Source organism: Littorina saxatilis, linkage group LG3, assembly GCF_037325665.1.
Source record: "Littorina saxatilis isolate snail1 linkage group LG3, US_GU_Lsax_2.0, whole genome shotgun sequence".
NCBI classification, from domain to species: domain Eukaryota; kingdom Metazoa; phylum Mollusca; class Gastropoda; order Littorinimorpha; family Littorinidae; genus Littorina; species Littorina saxatilis.
Window position 1 is genome coordinate 52,933,981 of NC_090247.1, and position 19,623 is coordinate 52,953,603.

Consider the following 19,623-nt stretch of genomic DNA (forward strand, 5'->3'; position numbering starts at 1 on the left):
AAAATAAACTTAGGTCCTCAAATTAGGTCTGCTATATCAACTTTCTCAATGCACGGCGGAACCCCCCTTTTAAGACCTCCAGAAATCTAAGAAAATCACGTCTTTAAAAAGGAGGGATTCTTAAAATGGGGGTCAGACCTGTTTACTCATACGATTTCGCCGTATTTTGTACGCCAAGTTTCCAAGAATACGATAAATACGCTGGTTGAAAAGAAAGTACGACTATTTCCAGTGTCAAATTTTTATCATCAGTGCGACGGACGTTGTATTGGAATTTTACTGCTAACAGTTTTACGTCGGTCACATGATTAAGAAGCACCTCTACCTGGTAAGAAAATACACTCAATATTTTGAAAATACACTAAGTCTCTGTGGAATATACACCAACTGTTCATATTTGGTAAACAGGTCTGGGGGGTAATTTACAGAGGTGATGAACAGAAAATCTAAAAATCCGGTTGGTCACTTCAGCTGGGTTACGGCATTCAGGGCTTCAGTGCCCTTATCCTTCAAAGCAATCCATATTGTAGGAATCGACACAGGGAAGTTTAGACATGTCCCCTCCATGTTTTTGGAGCACAAGTTCTTGCCCCCGCACCAATCACCCCCACACAGACATACATGCACACACACACACACACACACAAACACATGCATGCATGCACACACTTGCATGCACGCACACACACACACACAGTATGAACTGGGTGGCCGAGTGGTAACGCACTTGCGCTCGGAAGCGAGAGGTTGCGTGTTCGACCCTGGGTCAGGGCGTTAGCAATTTTCTCCCCCCTTTCCTAACCTAGGTGGTGGGTTCAAGTGCTAGTCTTTCGGATAAGACGAAAAACCGAGGTCCCTTCATGTACACTACATTGGGGTGTGCACGTTAAATATCCAACGATTGACAAAAGGGTCTTTCCTGTCAAAATTGTATAGGCATAGATAAAAAAATGTCCACCAAAATACCCGTGTGACTTGGAATAATAGGCCATGAAAAGTAGGATATGCGCCGAAATGGCTGCGATCTGCTGGGCGATGTGCATGCGTGATGTATTGTGTAAAAAATTCCATCTCACACGGCATAAATAGATCCCTGCGCCTTGAGTCTGAGTCTGGAGATACGCGCGCGATATAAGACTTCATTTATCAGATCAAATCAATCAACCCCACCCATTAAGGCATATGGCCTTCACCTTGGGCCTGTCAGTTATGCTGAGCCACAGGGTGCTGCAAGCTGTGGATTAGGAGAACCAAGCGCGTTCATGATAATTTGACAGGGTGACGCAGCTGTCGATCTCCCTTTACAGCAGCGTCTCTGCACAGAGTTGTCTGCCGGCGAGGAGCGTGTGCTATTTATAGCAGCCCGACGTTTCTTGAACGTAGCCGGTTAGACACCTGTCAATTGTGGAGAACTGTCTGTGATGGGGTCCGGCTGCTGATGTCTTCTGGTATGCTCTTGGGAATCTTAGCGTACCCATAGCACTTTTTATAGGGCTATTAAGTTAGCTCTATAATCTTAATCCTGTTTGACTGGCATTGCCACCAAAAGTGATTGTTGTGTGTGAGTGAGCGTGCATGCAAGTGTGTGCGTGCATGCATGTGTTTGTGTGTGTGCATGTATGTCTGTGTGTGAATGCGTGTGGCAGAGAAAAAGTTGACATGAGAGCTCTCACAGATGATTCTGTGTGCGCACTGTTACAATAAACGCCCTACAATAAACATTTCTTCAACAGGCCAGAGCCCCAACATCAGCTCCTTGTGCGATCAGATGGTTGACACGTGCATTGCCACCTACAACACCATCCAGACGCAGCTTCTGCCCACCCCGTCCAAGTCACACTACACCTTCAACCTGCGTGACCTCTCCAAGGTCATTCAGGGCATCCTTATGGGCGAGCCCGATAAGATCCATGTAAGCAGATGAGCCAGTGACTTTTGATGAAATGATACCATGTAGATAACAATGGAAGTGTAGTAATAAGATGTGGTAACACACAGGAACACATTTTTTGCAGTGCATAATAAACGTTTTTCGGAAAAAACTCTGTCAGGATTTTTGGCGGTCTGGAGGAGTCAGGACCCCCTGTACCGCAGTCTATTATTCTTGTGAATCTCTCACCAATTGTCTTATTCTCCCCTGTGAACAGAGCACCAAAGACCTCCTTGGCCTCTTCTACCACGAGAGTTGCCGCGTCTACCAAGATCGTCTGGTTAACGACGAGGACCGCAACTGGTTTGACAAACTCATGGGTGAGAAGATGAGCACCGATTTCGACATGAAGTTCGAAGAGGTGGTCACCATGCAGCCCTTCCTCTACGGTGACTTCCTCTCTGCCAATGTCGACAACCGATCTTACGTTTTCATTGAGGATCATGAAAAGGTGAGGAGGGGAGAAGGGAGAGAAGGAGGGAGGGAGGGCGAGAGAGAGGGAGAGAGAGGGGGGGGGGGGGGGTGGTAGAAGGCAGAGGTAGAAAGGAGAGAAAGAAAGAGAGTGATTGTGTCAATCAGGTCTACATGCCGCAGGTTTTGCTCTTTGTTGACTTCTAATTCTGTGCTCTTTCAATTCAATTCAATTCATATCGATAAAACTTTATTATCTGAATGCAACAAACAGACATTTTTCTTTTGGCTCGTCTACGAAAGAAACACACTCTCTGTTGACATCTTTATCTTTTCTCTGTCCACAGCTTGTGAAGAGCATGGAAGACAACCTGGACGACTACAACCAGATCAACATGCCGCAGATGCGACTGGTGCTCTTCATGGACGCCATCAAGCATGTGTGCCGCATTGCCCGCATCATCAGGCAGCCCCTCGGCAATGCCCTCCTGCTGGGTATGGGTGGATCCGGGCGACAGTCACTCACCCGCCTGGCTGCTCACATGTAAGACTCCTGTGGACGTGCAGGGCTGGATTGGGGGGGGGGGGGGGGGGGAGGCTGGGGTCTTGGTTTTTGGAAGCCCACCCTAATCCAAAAATGTGCTTTTTTTTCTAAATGAGAGACCCAAAATAACCATTTAAAATGCTAAATTTCAACAGCACGTGGGAGGGAACCCCCGCCTGTCTAGCCCTTGTACCCCTGCCTCATTGATTGTTGAAGCCCCTCCCTCTTACACACTAGGTCCAGCCCTGATCTGTTTGTGTTCACACTTGTGATTGTACATTGAAGTATAGTGGAACTCCTTTTTAAGAATTAAAACATACGAGAAATTAGGGTCTTAAATAACAGGGAGTCTTAAAATAGATGTGTCAAGCCAAAGGCTTAAGACACATTTTGTTTCATTAAAAACACTAACACCAGCTCTGATTCTTAGATATGATTTCTATTCATAATATGTCATAAGGTCTGTTTTCTAGATCTAAACTTCGTCATGAAAAAGCAAGGTTTCAAGCCTTTTTTCTCTTTTTTTTGTGGACAATATGTTACCAAAAGCTTTGGTCTTTTTCCTCATACAGATCTGAGTTTGACTGTTTCCAAATTGAGCTGGCCAAGAACTATGGTACCACAGAGTGGAGGGAGGATCTGCGCAACGTGATGATGAAGGCCGGTCTCGAGAACAAACCCATGGTCTTCCTCTTCAGTGACACACAGGTGGGTACACGGAAAGCTGTCTGAAGGAGGAATTAATGCAGACATTTTAGCAACTGTTTTAACACTTTCTACCCCACCTATGTTGACCAAGTTTTCTTTAGCCGAGACCAGTTGTGCTGCAGCAGGTCACTTAGAATTGTAGTAACTGTGTAGTAACTGTGTATCAACACGCTGGAATGCAGGCGTTAGATGGACGTTACAGGAAGTGACTGAAGCTAACAGTCTGAGCGGATATATCTGTACCTGGTCAGATAGAGCCATATCAGTGGGTACGGATATATCTGTACCTGGGAGACAATGAGGTAACTAAGTTGTTCTACTGAAATTTCAGACCAAAAAGGAGTCTTCCCTTAGTATCTATATATATATACGACTTGTGTCTGTCTGTCTGTGTGTGTGTGTGTGTGTGTTCGCGATGCACGGCCAAAGTTCTCGATGGATCTGCTTCTTCTTCTTCTTCTTCTTCTTCGTTCGTGGGCTGAAACTCCCACGTACACTCGTGTTTTTGCACGAGTGGAATTTTACGTGTATGACCGTTTTTACCCCGCCATTTAGGCAGCCATACGCCGCTTTCGGAGGAAGCATGCTGGGTATTTTCGTGTTTCTATAACCCACCGAACTCTGACATGGATTACAGGATCTTTTACGTGCGCACTTGGTCTTGTGCTTGCGTGTACACACGAAGGGGGATAAGCCACTAGCAGGTCTGCACATAAGTTGACCTGGGAGATCGGAAAAATCTCCACACTTAACCCACCAGGCGGCCGCGGCCGGGATTCGAACCCTCGACCTTCCGATTAGGAGGCCGACGTCTTACCACCACGCCACAGCGCCCGTCGATCTGCTTCAAATTTGGTGGGCATATTCAGGTAGACCCCGGACACAACCTGGTCGATGAGAATTTTGAACACGTGCTCTCAGCGCGCAGCGCTGAACCGATTTTGGTTTTTCTGTTCATCTTCCCAGATCCATTCCCAGTAACTCTTCCTTATCTTCTCCAGTGTTTTGCGTTTATCTCCCTTCCTTTGTGTGGCGTCAATCCATATTCCCGTTACTATTTTTAGTCCACGACGCTCAATCCATATTCCCGTTACTATTTTTAGAAGGTCACTGTCCACTCTTCTCCAGTGTTTTGCGCGTTTATCTCCCTTCCTTCGTGCGCCGGCTTCCCCGGCGCAGCCGGGTATTCGGCTCTACTTCTTCCCGGCGAAGCCGGCTACCCGACGAAGCGGGTATTCATCTAGTTACAGATATTTTAGCAATCCTCCTGCCTAAACCCTTTCACTGAAATGTGACATCCAATGGGAGTCTGTTTGACAGAACCCACAGTTATTTCACTGAAAGTTCACACCAAATAAAATTGAGGCCTTCCTGAAGTGATACAGACATTTCACCAACTCTTCTTGGCTATTACATTTCACTGAAATTTCACACCAAAAGTGAGCTTATCCCATATGAATGCAAACATTTCACCAAGTCTTCTTCACTGAGGAATTTCACTGAAATTTAAGATCAAAATTGAGTAATTCCTGCACAGTATGAGAGTGATTTTCTTATGAAAGCAAACATTTCACTAACTTTTCTTCTTTAAGGAATTTCATTACATTTAGTCAAGTTTTGACTAAATGTTTTAACATAGAGGGGGGAATCGAGACGAGGGTCGTGGTGTATGTGTGTCTGTGTGTGCGTGTGTGTGTAGAGCGATTCTGAGTAAACTACTGGACCGATCTTTATGAAATTTGACATGAGAGTTCCTGGGTATGATATCCCCGGACGTTTTTTTCTTTTTTTCGATAAATGTCTTTGATGACGTCATATCCCGCTTTTTGTATAAGTTGAAGCGGCACTGTCACACCCTCATTTTTCAATCAAATTGATTGAAATTTTGGCCAAGCAATCTTCGACAAAGGCCGGACTTCGGTATTGCATTTCAGCTTGGTGGCTTAAAAATTAATTGATGACTTTGGTCATTAAAAATCTGAAAATTGTAATTAAAATTTGTTTTTATAAAACGATCCAAATTTACGTTTATCTTATTCTTCATCATTTTCTGATTCCAAAAACATATAAATATGTTATATTTGGATTAAAAACAAGCTCTGAAAATTAAAAATATAAAAATTATGATCAAAATCAAATTTCTGAAATCGATTTAAAAACAATTTCTTCTTATTCCTTGTCGGTTCCTGATTCCAAAAACATATAGATATGATATGTTTGGATTAAAAACACGCTCAGAAAGTTAAAACGAAGAGAGGTACAGAAAAGCGTGCTATGCAGCACAGCGAAACCACTACCGCGCTAAACAGTCTCGTCAGTTTTACTGCGTTTTGCACGAGCGGCGGACTACGGTAATTGTGAAAAAATGCAGTGCGTTCAGTTTCATTCTGTGAGTTCCACAGCTTGACTAAATGTAGGAATTTTGCCTTACGCGACTTGTTGAAATTTCAGATCAAACTTGAGTAATTCCTGCAACAACACTAAAATCCGAGCAACTGCTCTTGATCACTAAGGCATTTCACTGAAATTTCAGATAAAAACCTGAGTAATTCCTGCACACACACACAAAAAACATCAACTTCTCTTCAGGAAGGCATGTCTTTGAAATTTCCAGATCAAGAGCGAGTCCTTCTTGGAGGACATCAACAACATCCTGAACGCCGGCGACGTGCCCAACATCTACGGCTTTGACGAGCAGGAGCAGATCTTCACTGCCATGAAGCCGATTGTGCAAGACGCAGGCTTGCAGCCCACCAAGACTAACCTCTTCACAACGTACACCAAGCGAGTGCGCCAAAACCTGCACACTGTCATCACCATGAGGTCAGTATAGGTCCTGGCTGGGTAGTGATGTACGAATGATGTTGTTAAGTTTTATTTTCATTGGCAAATTTGCAAAAAATAGCCATGAACGTTTCAGCTATTTTCTAAAGTTGGAGGCAGTACAACTGGGGTCACATTTTCCCAGTCATGAAAGTTTTTGCAGCTCTGCCAAAATTATATGGTAAGTTACTGGCGATTTGAATCAAGTTTTGATGTTTAGTCGACTCCTGACGCCAAATAACATCATGATGGAGGCCTTTTTCAACCTTGCCTGCAAGTTGATGCAAGCATGCCACCAGGATGTCTGTAACCCCCAAAATGACCAGATATTTTGTTGTAACTTTTGATAAATATACTGTGACAGGGTGACAGAGTTGTCTCCCTTTCACTGCAGCTGCTCTGCAGAGTTGTCTGCTGGCCTTGAGCATGTGCTATTTATAGCTGTACGTTTCATGTGCACCGGTTAGACGTGACACCTGTGAGTTGTAGAGAGCTGTTCGTGATAGGGTCTGACAGCTGTTAAATTTGCCCAGCACTAACTCCTGTTTGAAGAAAAACACTGATTCAAAACCCCTGCTAAGGGTGACTTAGCTACACTGCCTTGTGTGTGCCTTGGACAAGGGAAAGGCTAGGGAGTAAACCTTACCCAAATCCCGAGTGGCGCCCTTAAGGCGGGCTGGTGCGCGTCTCGCCACCCTTCCGGCAGCTCCTGCAGCCAAACTAGGGCCAAACGTCGTGCTTTGCACTCCTTTGGACTACACTGGCGTGGCCGAGAGGGGGACTGACGACTGGGCAACCCAGGATCTCTAAATAACTTCGCCCAGGCTTGTGCCCTGGAGATGTCACTCCAGCTTCGCTCAGCATTGGCACAACTTGGGAGGCGACAGAACTCCTGTTTGACTGGCTTTGCCCCCAAAGGTGATTCAAGTGTTTCATGCACTTGGTGACAATACTTAATGACATTTTTGACCTGATGTATTTAATCACCTGCTAATTGCAGATTCCTGGGTTTTTCTTTGCAGCCCCCTGGGCGAGGTGTTCCGAGCACGCCTCCGACAATTCCCTGCCCTGGTGAACTGCTGCACAATCAACTGGTTCAGCGAGTGGCCGGCTGAAGCCTTGCAGTCCGTAGCCCTGCGATTCCTCCATGACATCGCTGACCTCGACTGCTCTGATGCTGTGCTTGATGGTTTGGTAAGTGTGTCAGCCCTGTCATTTATAAATACGGCTGTGGTCAAAGATCTAAAGCGATCGTGGTTTTTGAAAAAATAAGAAAACCCTTGGGTATTGTGTTGTTTGAAGGGAAAGAAACCGCTTTTTCTGTATTTCACTCTTGTGAATGCAAATGCCATCTGTAGCTGTTATGGTGTTTAAAAAACAAAACAAACAAAAAAACAAACTTTCATTTGTGCATTTTACTTTTGTGGATGAAAATGTCATCTGTAGCTATTGTGGTGTTTGAACAAAAAACAACAACCTGAAACTGACATGTGAAGGTGTGTGGTACATATTGTTTGAAAAAGAAGGAAAAAACCTGAGAGTCCTTTTTTTTGTATTTCACTTTTGTTAAAGGCACAGTAAGCCTCCCGTAAACCATCACAGATACGGTCAGGCTTTTACACACAGTACAAACACCCTTTCATTTAAACACTCACCGATTGAGAACATCCTAGGTGCCCTCCGTAAAGAGCGAACAATTTTCAAAGAATTTATTTTTGCATGGTTTATCTTACCCCTGAGCCATCGTGAACCCGTGTGATCCAGTTTCCCTTTTTCACAATGTAGTCGTCAGTTAGTCATTTGAATGCGACTCGATGTGAGCTTATCTACAATAGCACGTTTTTATGCACGAAACAAACGGCTGTGGTTCACAAGAACTCTAGCGATGGCTTTTGACTGTTGAGAGCCGCATAAACCGTCGTCTGCTACACGGCAGTTTCTGCTATTAGGTTTAGTTCACAGACACAGCCGGAATCTGACCCCTTTATCACCCCTTCCTCAGTGCCAGGCCGCCAGCGGTAATTAATCACCCATCCCCCGGTTCAGCGCTAGCTACACAGTAGTGACTGTACAACCGCGCGATAGCATCACCCACACAAGCCATCTCAGCAGTAGAAGGCTAAGAGAAAAGCTCCCTTCTACTAGCAGGCCAGAGTGCGGCCTAGCTCAACCTCTCGGCAGCTACGCACTGCTATCTCTGCCTTGCGAGTAAGCTGTGTGTTTTGAAAACACTTCTATCTTGTTAGTTCTCTTGAATTACGATGTCAGCATGTGTGTTATTTACACATAGCCTTGTAGTCAAGACCATAAACTTTCAAACGATACTAAATATGACCACTATGCTGTAGGTGTGCCACTGCTGTAGCCTGCTGAAAGAAGACAGACAGAGAACAGTACACACGGCACAATGTAATTAATGACATGTATTTGAGTGGCTACAGATCGCGCCACGGTCCACTTTTGAAGACAGAACAAATTAAAAACAAATCTGCAAGGTTAATGTTAACAGATGTTCATGCTGACACTTAAAAGATTTTTACCTTGTGTGTGTGAGGTATCTTTTCTTGAGCCCGCTTACAGGTATCCAAGTAGGAAAACTGAGTATTCCAAAATGTCAGCACACGGCAGTTGTTGTTGTTGTTATAGCTAGATTTACTTCCATGTATCTTGGGGTAGATTTAAAGAAGGCTGTTCACATTATACTGACACCAGCAAACCAGGGTCGGCTGGAATCATACTGACACCAAATGTTACTAATGGCTTGAGCTTGTTCCTTAACACGATCAGCTGTTGTGTTTGAGGGCGTACGGTTTAATTGCTTTGAATAGCACTTCTGACAAAACGTGGTCGAATGTTTTGCACTAATATCAGAAGATACATCAATGTTAAAAAAGTTTTTCAGTTTGTCCGCATAGTCCACACACAGTTTCACATTACAATGTCGATCTTTTTTTGTTCTTGCAGAGCGTTCCCCACACAGTCTACACAATGCATTAACACAAATTAGATGTTCAGTTTCAGTATGCTCCATTATGAAACACACTGCATACCAAACATACACTGTCACATGAAGACAAAGAAGAAAACTGGAAATATTAGGTCACACTGCTGCACAAAATAACTGAGTGTGATGTCACTTGTAATAATACTATGATTCAATCCTTTCTTTTCTGCTGAACAGTGGGTGAAAAATTTGCCTGTCACAACACAATGCCACACAAATGAAACACACAGCGTACATGTACTCTGATGATCAGAAACTAATACAAGACAAAAAGTCTTTAAGACGAAACCACATGGAAAGTGCTCCAGACAGGGCTCTTCAAGATATAAACTAGATAAAAAAATCTGGTTCTGCTGCCAGGCAGTGGCAGGAAGGCAATTAAACCGTGGGAAATTGACTCATTTTCTGCTGCCAGCAAGTGGAACAAAGAAGGCTGAAGCCCCAGCGGGGCCAGGAATGTGATAACAGATAAGCAGGGCAGGGGCTGCGTGGGCAGGTGCCAGCAGCAAACTTAATCATGCTATCTGTGAAAGGGGGAACCGCCGTGGCTATGACCCTTGCGTGACCCTGCTTCCGGGCTTTTCTTTTTTCAAACTTTCACAACTTCGAATTGCACTGATCTTGTCTTGATGAAAAAAGAATTCTTTTATGATTAAAGAATGTTTGTGTAACAAGCTGTCAATTTATTATTTAGATTTTAAAAGTTAGGTCTAGCGCAAAAACGCACCACGGTCCAAAAACATTCTGATAATCATCGATCCACGGCTATCGCCAGTTTAAGGGAAGTAACTCATTTTTGACCTGAGTTCAGGATGGGTCCAAAAAGTGTTCGAGACAATCTGCAAAATTAATTCTTTAAAAATTGCTCGCTCTTTACGTAGGGCACCTAGGATGTTCCCGTTTGGTGAGCGTTCAAATGGAAGGGTGTTTGTACTGTGTGTAAAAACCTGACAGTATCTGTGATGGTTTACGGGAGGCTTACTGTCCGGGCGTGATTTCCGGGATATTCATAACAGCCGTCCAGCACCAAAACGAGGCGCCATTGTTGTAAAGGGCCAAGTCCACGAAAATAAATTCTTTGAAAATTTCTCACGCTCGACAGAAAGCAGCCAGGATGTTCCCGTTCGGTGAGCGTTTAAATGGAAGTATGCTTGTACTGTATGTAGACGCTCGGGGAGCTCTGTGATGGTTTACGGGAGACTTACTGTGCCTTTAACTAAAATGTCTTTTAGAATATATTGTGGTGTTCGAAAAAAAACTCCAAAACCCTGTCACTGATTGCCTCGCTTGTGTCTTCTCCCCAAGCGGTAGCAACTTTTGCAAGCTAAGTCTTTTTTTGTTTAATTGATATTTGTTTGTCTGTACACTTAAAAGACCGCCAGGTCAAAATATCTGTGACTGTAACGTACTGTTTTGTCAATAACAAACGTTCCAACAACGTTCTTGTTTGTTTATTCCTGTGACTGATATGCATGCAGGTGGTGGTCTGTCGAGAGATCCATCAGTCGGTGACGAGATACTCCGACAAGTTCCTGTCGGAGCTGTCTCGCTACAACTACGTCACTCCTACCAGCTACCTGGAGCTGCTCGGCATCTTCTCCAAGCTGATCGGCCTCAAGAAGTTCGAGCTCAGCACCGCCAGGAAAAGGCTCAAGATTGGTCTGGACAAGGTTGGTATACTGTGCGCAGGGCTGGACCTAGCATACCTGGGAACCCATAAGATTTTGCCGTATTTTGTACGCTTGATTGTCTAGAACACAATTAGTACGGTCAGTAGAAAAAAAATATGGCAAGAAAAATTCCTGGACTACTTTTCTTAACAAGCGCATCCCGAAGCCAACCCAGTATTTTGACACATGACTATAGTTTTTTTGTCAGAAAACATTGAAAGAAGCATTTGTTATAAATGTATGTGTAAACATAATTAATGTTGCGACGGACGCGTGTGAAGTATGTTTGAATCATGGATGTTTAAATGCGGTGTGGAGTGCGCTCACTTTTCTGGAAATACACCAAGTTTGTTTGAGAATACTCCAAGTGCAAAGCAAGGGTTCCCAGGTCTGCATACAGTGCGCAGGGCTGGACCTACTGTATGAGCGGGAGGGGCTTCCAATATGAGGCAGGGGTACAGGACTGGCTAGGCCGGGTGTTGAAATCTAGCATTTCAAAGGGGTATTTTGGGACTGTCGTAGAGAAGAACCACTCCCCCCTCCCACCCACCTCCCCCATACCCTCAAATAGAGCCTTGAAGCTACTCCTGTTTTCAAACTGCTACAGATGTTGTAAAAGCAAAATCTGCGACGGCTGTGTGTTTTCAAAAGGAGGAAGTTTGAGCTCAGAGAGTCTTACACAAGAGTGTGTGTGTAATCGGAGTGTGACTGTTGCAGCTGCTGACCACGGCGGACGAGGTGGCCAAACTGCAGGAGGAGCTGGCCACAATGAGACCCCTGCTGGCTGAGGCCGTCCAGGAATCCATCGCCACCATGGAGAAAATCTCTGTTGACACCGTCAGTGTTTTTTTCCTGTTGTGTTTGGTGTTGGTGGTGGTTGTTTTGGTAGTAAGGGGGGGGGGGGGGGGGAGTAGTTGGTGGTGTTCTGTGTGTGTGTTGTGTGAGTGTGTGAGAATGAGTGGGTGCGTGTTAATGAGTGAGTGCATTATTTTTTGCAAGTGCATGTGTGTGTGTGCGAGTGCGTGTGCATGTGTGTGTGTGTGTGTGTGTGTGTGTGTGTGTGTGTGCGTGTGTGTGTGTGTGTGTGTGTGTGCGTGTGTGTGTGTGTGTGTGTACAGAAATCACTTTATATCTTGTCTTTCTACATGTATCATGTTTGCTAATAGGTACATACAATGTATCATGTTATACAAGCTTTTATCATTCAGTTTTACTTTAAAATCAATTAGACAGTGCTCGTCAATAGCTCTGAAGTCTTGTGCTTTTACACGCAGGCCATAGCGGAGGAGACCAAGGCAGTGGTGCAGAAGGAAGAAGCACAAGCCACAAAGAAAGCCGAGGAGACACAAGCCATCGCTGATGATGCCCAGAGAGACCTGAATGAAGCCTTGCCAGCTCTTGTAAGTTGTTACACTGAGGGTTAGGTGAAGTTTATTTGTGGCCTGATTATCTTCTGCCTGCGCAGGTTACATGTTTCATTGAAAGTGAGGTCAAAACTCGTTATGCATGCATTTTGATGAAACATTTTGACAGACATTGTATCTCCTATCAATTTACATAGCAGTAATATCAAGAGGTAGATGAAACTCATGTGTAACCATCTTGTGTGTCCCCTTGTAAATAAAATAGACTTGAACTTGCAGGAAGATCAGATGCGAACATCTTCTGCTTGCTTGTTTTCATGCCTTTATCAACTCTTGCAAGCCTTTTTTGTCTGTGAAGGATATTTATGATTTCCCTCATGCCTTCCTATTTTCCACTGTTATACGGTTATCTCTTTCATGCCTTCTTGTAATGGGCAATACCGGCACGGTTGGCCCAGTGGTAAGGCGTCCGCCCCGTGATCGGGAGGTTGTGGGTTCGAACCCCAGCCGGGTCATACCTAAGACTTTAAAATTGGCAATCTAGTGGCTGCTACTGGCGTCTGGCATTATGGGGTTAGTGCTAGGACTGGTTGGTCCGGTGTCAGAATAATGTGACTGGGTGAGACATGAAGCCTGTGCTGCGACTTCTGTGTGGTGCACGTTATATGTCAAAGCAGCACCGCCCTGATATGGCCCTTCGTGGTCGGCTGGGCGTTAAGCAAACAAACAAGGTTTCAAATGTAATGGGCAATCCTCATTCATAATACCCTCGTGCAATCACTCATTCATATACCACCCTGTGTCACTTACTTACTTACTGCCCATTATGCCGGTTGGCATGTAGGGCAGCACCGAAGGACCTCCACTCCTGTCTGTTCTGGGCGAGTCTCTGGATGGTACGTCCCACGTATGGTTCAGGGTCTTCAGTTCTCCTTCCACCTTTCATCACCAGGTGTTCTTAGGTCTGCCTCTCTTGCGCTTTCCCTCTGGTGTCTAGTGAAGGGCAGTCCTGGTGATACTATCCTGCTTACTTCCCTCGACATGTCCAATTCATTTCCACCGCCTTCTCGTGACGATGGTCTCCATGCTCTCTTGATTGCACAGGGCATATGTAGCTGTTGATTGGAGATGGTGTTCGGCCAGAAGATTCGCAGGATTCTCCGGAGGTTTTTCGTGTGAAAGGTTGACAGCTTCAGTCATCCTCCAGCATTCTGAGCCGTAGAGTAGTGTGGCCACCCAGTGTTAGTCAAGTGTTGAGTTCGTCCCCACGTTCGGCGAGAGATTTATTTCTCAGAGTCAACTTTGTGTGCAGACTCTCCTCTGTGTCCGAACACCCCCGTGTGTACACGCAAGCACAGGACCAAGTGCGCACGAAAAAGATCCTGTAATCCATGTCAGAGTTCGGTGGGTTATAGAAACACGAAAATACCCAGCATGCTTCCTCCGAAAACGGCGTATGGCTGCCTAAATGGCGGGGTAAAAAACGGTCATACACGTAAAATTCCACTCGTACAAAAAAACCACGAGTGTACGTGGGAGTTTCAGCCCACGAACGCAGAAGAAGAAGAAGAAGTCAAGTGTTCACTCTTTCATGCCTCCCTTTCAGGACGCTGCCCTGGCCAGTTTGAAGTCTCTAAACAAGGGGGACGTGGTTGAGGTGCGTGCACTGCAGAGGCCACCAGATGGCGTCAGGCTGGTCATTGAGGCCGTCTCCATCATGAGAGGGGTCAAGCCCAAGAAGGTGGCTGGAGAGAAGGTGAGCACAATAGAAGCGGAAAGGGCCAAGGTTTGGGTGGGGGGAGGGAGGGGTGGGGGGAGGAGGTGAAGAATATGAGAGAAAAAAATCTGATTGAAAATATACACACAATGTTGTAGAGTTTAGAAGCACAAAGGAGATCTGTATGCAAATATAGCAACATAGACGAACAGGCAGGCACACCACAGACACACACAGACACACACACACACACACACACACACATGCACCACATTTTTATGCATTTGAGTAAATCAATTGTTCAACTTGCAATAAACTCTTTCATTGTCAGATGAGTCAAATACAGTGTGCGAGTGCATTTGCATGCGCACATTTGGTCATGCTTTCAATTTGTACCTCAACAGCGGCGTTAATTCAAACAGTTTTAACGATTTCTCCCCTCTTGTTTGATTGCTTGCAGCCAGGGCAGAAGATCGATGACTACTGGGAGCCTGGCAAAGCCTTGCTGCAGGACCCCACCAAGTTCTTGGAGGGCTTGTTCAAGTATGACAAGGACAACATCCCAGATGACGTCATCAGGAGGATCCAACCTTACATTGATAACGAAGCATTTGAACCTGCTGCTATCGCCAAGGTTGGTCACAAGTTTGGCCCAATAGACGTAAATAATACAGTGTTCTAGATGAGCGAACGTGTAGCCATGACCTGTACGCGTATGTGTAGATATGACGTCACCCGTACACGTCTTGGAGAATTGGTCTAGATGATGCTCACCCTTCTGTAATGTTCCAAATGCAGTCATCCATTTTCCCATACGTTGTTTGCCTCCCAGCAAGACATGTAGATCTTGGCAAATGGTTGACGTCAAAACTAGATTTGAGGATGTTACCCGTACACGTTCCTGTACACGAGCTGAACAGTTCCACATCTAGATCTGTCCAATAACTCTGTTTGGGGTTTGATGGCTCCGGGCTGGGCGGGGATGTAGCTCAGTCGGTAGCGCGCTGGATTTGTATCCAGTTGGCCGCTGTTAGCGTGAGTTCGTCCCCACGTTCGGCGAGAGAGATTTATTTCTCAGAGTCAACTTTGTGTGCAGACTCTCCTCGGTGTCCGAACACCCCCCGTGTGTACACGCAAGCACAAGACCAAGTGCGCACGAAAAAGATCCTGTAATCCATGTCAGAGTTCGGTGGGTTATAGAAACACGAAAATACCCAGCATGCTTCCTCCGAAAACGGCGTATGGCTGCCTAAATGGCGGGGTAAAAAACGGTCATACACGTAAAATTCCACTCGTGCAAAAAACACGAGTGTACGTGGGAGTTTCAGCCCACGAACGCAGAAGAAGATGGCTCCGGGCTGTGGCAGAGATGTTGCTATCTGAAGCTGAGACAAGCCAACATGAGGGCAGGGAATTGGTAATCTGTAATGTGAATGTTTTGTGGAAGAACAAACTTGGTATCAAGCGGGTACTGCGTCTACTTGAGATGCTGCCTCCTCCTTTCAAAGTCATGTACACCCGACGTCATTTTTCATTGCGATGCCTTGATGGCTTGGATTGACTGGTCAGTGCGATGGCCTATTTTCCTCAGCACCCAGTGTCGCATCTCTTCCATAGCCCATGAAAAGACCCAACATTTATTTCTGAACATCCGCTATCAAACAAAAAATGAATAGATTGCTGACGTTTCAAAGTCAACAATAACAAAACAAGAAGGACATAGTGGTCTTTAAAGTTGACAGACAAAGACAATATAATGAGATGACAAACAATGAATTCATGAGTTTTGAGCGGAAACTGAACATGAAACTTCTTGCCAATACTTTTTTCTCAATGTAATCTCTCCTTCCTCACAGGTCTCCAAAGCCTGCACGTCCATCTGCCAGTGGACTCGGGCCATGCACAAATACCACTTTGTGGCTAAGAACGTGGCCCCGAAGCGGGCCGCCCTCAAACAAGCGACGGAGGACCTTGCCGCGACGCAGCGTATCCTGGACGCGGCCAAAGCTCGTCTGCAGGAAGTGGAGGAAGGCATCGCCACTCTACAGGCAAAGTATGACGACTGCATGAGGAAGAAGGAGGAGCTGGAGAACAAGTGTCTAGAGTGCGAGGGCAGGCTTGTCCGTGCTGACAAGGTGAGAGGGGCTTCTTAACCTGTAGGATAGGATAAGGTGAACGGACGCAGTGGCCTAGTGGATAAGACATCGACCTCCTTGTTGGGTTAAGGGTGGAGATTTTTCCGATCTCCCAGGTCAACTTATGTGCAGACCTGCCAGTGCCTTATCCCCCTTCGTCTGTACACGCAAGGACAAGACCAACAGCGCACGGAAAATATCCTGTAATCCATGTCAGAGTTCGGAGGGTTATAGAAACACATAAATACCCATCAGGCTTCCCCCGAAATTGGCGTATGCTGCCTGAATGGTGGGGTAAAAGCGGTCATACACGTAAAAATCCACTCGTGCAAAACATGAGTGAACGTGGGAGTTTCAGACCATGAACGAAGAAGAAAAAGCAAATATTAAGGTGAGGTGAGGTGAGGTAAGGTAAGATGAGATGAAATAAGATAAGATAAGATAAATGATCCAGCCTTGTCTGTGCTGACAAGGTGAGAGGGCTTCTTGTTCTCGTTCTCTCCTTCTAGACATCCACTCCTGTGGCACGCACGAATGCCGCCGTCTTCTTTAGGGCCACCAGGTTGCCAAACAGCTTCTCCTGCAGGGGGGTCTCATCCGACAAATGTTAAAGCTGTTCTGGAAATGATTGTATCCGCTGACAAATGTTAAAGCTGTTCTAGAAATTATTGTGTCTGCTCACATAGACATTACACATTTTCTTTGTCCTGCAGCTGATTGGTGGCCTGGCTGATGAGAAAGAGAGGTGGATTGAGTCCGTGGGTAACCTGGAGGATATCATCGACAACATCGTCGGAGATGTTCTCGTTTCCTCAGCCAGCATTGCATACCTTGGGCCATTCTCTGTAAGTTGTTACTGTTTGCACTGTTGTTTCTTTGTTGTAAGTTGAACCTGTTTGCACGGTTGTTTCTTTGTTGTAAGTTGTTATTTTTTGCACTGTTGTTTCTTTGTTGTAAGTTGGTATTGTTTGCACTCTTGTTTCTTTGTTGTAAGTTGTTATTTTTTGCACTGTTGTTTCTTTGTTGTAAGTTGTTATTGTTTGCACTGTTGTTTCTTTGTTGTAAGTTGAACCTGTTTGCACGGTTGTTTCTTTGTTGTAAGTTGGTATTGTTTGCACTCTTGTTTCTTTGTTATGTCAGAAATAGATGTAAGTTGTTGTTTTTTGCACTCTTGTTTCTTTGTTATGTCAGAAATAGATCACACACACCATGCAAAAACAGCAGTCAGGGGAAATCATTACCTAATAATAGGCGAATTCCAAAAATAACTCGGCTGTCGGGTTTATATGGGTCGTGAAAGAGTGAATACTCTTGCTTTCATTAAGACAAACACATGCTTTTATTAAAGTAAACTTTCCCATGAGACATAACAGGGTTCCACATCACGTAGAATTAAGGGTATAATACCCTTTGACCCTCCAAATCACATACGAGATGCTCTCTGAAGAGGTATAAATATGTAACTGTTTTCTTCCAAAGAGGTAAAAAAAAACGTACGAGTCAAACGCTGAAAGGGTATAGCCTTTGCTAGTTTACAAGCAACAGCACGCAGGCCGTCTGCTGTACTGAGACCACTAAAGTACACGCCGTGTTCGTGCCACTCGTCTGTCGACACTGACACGCCGTGAAGCAGAGGTTGCCTCCCTTGTCCTCAAACTGCGCGATATCTTTAAACTGATCATCTCGATGGCGCTGTTCGCTTTAGCCTAGCCTGCTCAAAAAAATGCCTCGCAAAACGCTCTGGGGAAAAAAATGACATTTCATGGATACACCGATTGTCACTCATACCCTGTGAAAAATCTGGAAGGGGTATAAAAACCCTTTACTTTTTTCCTGAAAGGGTATGAATACCCTTGACTTTTGGGGTTGTGTGGAACCCTGCATACTAGGCAAGTGACTAGCGGAGGGTGTGTCACAGACAAGGATAAGGAGCATGTGTGGAGTAATTCACTCGTTCACAACCCATACACGTTGGACAGAGTTTAATTGCTCCGGAGTTCTTCTATTGTGACAACCCAATAAAGCCACACAGAAATAAACTTTTCTGGACAAAAAGACATTCCGTCTCTTAATTGTTCCATTTCCCATAGAAATAATTCAACCATGTTTACCATCTCAGGGCGCCTACCGCCACGTTATGACCATTGTGACAACCCGATAAAGCCTCATAGAAATAATTCAGCCAATCCCATCTCAGGGCTCCTACCGCCACGACATGACTATCAATTGTGACAACCCGGCCGATAAAGCCTCATAGAAATAATTTAACCATGTTTCCCATCTCAGGATGCCTACTCCACGACATGACTTTGTTACAACCCGGTAAAGCCTCATAGAAATAATTCAACCATGTTTCCCATCTCAGGATGCCTACTCCACGACATGACTTTGTTACAACCCGGTAAAGCCTCATAGAAATAATTCAACCATGTTTCCCATCTCAGGGCTCATACCGCCACGACATGACCCAGCACTGGATCACGGAGCTTGACAACAACAAGGTGCCTCGCACGGCGGATCCAAACCTCATCTCCACCATGAGCGACCCTGTGAAGATCCGCAGCTGGCAAATCTGCGGTCTGCCAAAGGACAACTTGTCTGTAGAGAACGGTGTCATCGTCGAATTCTCGCGACGCTGGTCCCTTTTTATCGACCCTCAAGGCCAGGCCAATAAATGGGTGAAAAATATGGTGAGCGGTTTTGGGTTTCGAGTGGTTGGTGGAATGTCGAGGAGGGGGGGGGGGGGGGGGGGGTGAGAAAGAAGAGAGAGTGTATGTATTTGAGTGTGTGTGTGTGTACATCTGCATGCATGTGTGTGCATGTGTTTGTATGTGTGTGGGTTGACAAGCACATATACCTATATGGGGATGGTGAGCTTGTCCCACCCCCTTGATTTGCATGATATTAGTGGAAATGATGAGGATGTTGAATTAATGTCTTAGGTATTTGTATCAGGTTATTTTATTTTTAATCATGTGTGTTTGCTAATGTGCATGGAGACGGGTCTTTATGTGTGGCTGTGCTTTTATCCCTTATTTATCCATGCTTACCAGAAGGACATCCAAGCTTAACACAGGTGTTTATTTTCATGACACTGTCACTGAATTCTTTCCTCAAGAACAGCAGCCAAAAGGAAATTCGTGAAGGGTGAAAAGTACAGTGGAACCAGTCTATACTGACCACTGAGGGCGGGGATGTAGCTCAGTCGGTAGCGCGCTGGATTTGTATCCAGTTGGCCGCTGTCAGCTTGAGTTCGTCCCCACGTTCGACGAGAGATTTATTTCTCAGAGTCAAGTTTGTGTGCAGACTCTCCTCGG

General features: G+C 45.2%; 1 protein-coding gene across 2 annotated transcripts in view; it reads left to right on the plus strand.

The window, feature by feature from the left end:
• The window catches only part of LOC138962636 (dynein axonemal heavy chain 1-like), a 179,987-nt gene that overhangs the window by 135,592 nt on the left and 24,772 nt on the right, over positions 1-19,623 (plus strand). For both annotated transcript variants that reach the window (XM_070334533.1, XM_070334534.1), the window contains 14 exons: positions 1,734-1,912; positions 2,148-2,381; positions 2,689-2,885; positions 3,458-3,593; positions 6,208-6,416; positions 7,439-7,610; positions 10,899-11,090; positions 11,808-11,927; positions 12,365-12,490; positions 14,061-14,210; positions 14,632-14,805; positions 16,028-16,306; positions 17,020-17,151; positions 18,751-18,996. In XM_070334533.1, the coding sequence (XP_070190634.1) occupies positions 1,734-1,912; positions 2,148-2,381; positions 2,689-2,885; positions 3,458-3,593; positions 6,208-6,416; positions 7,439-7,610; positions 10,899-11,090; positions 11,808-11,927; positions 12,365-12,490; positions 14,061-14,210; positions 14,632-14,805; positions 16,028-16,306; positions 17,020-17,151; positions 18,751-18,996 (2,546 nt within the window). The remainder of the gene's footprint in view (positions 1-1,733; positions 1,913-2,147; positions 2,382-2,688; positions 2,886-3,457; positions 3,594-6,207; positions 6,417-7,438; positions 7,611-10,898; positions 11,091-11,807; positions 11,928-12,364; positions 12,491-14,060; positions 14,211-14,631; positions 14,806-16,027; positions 16,307-17,019; positions 17,152-18,750; positions 18,997-19,623) is intronic.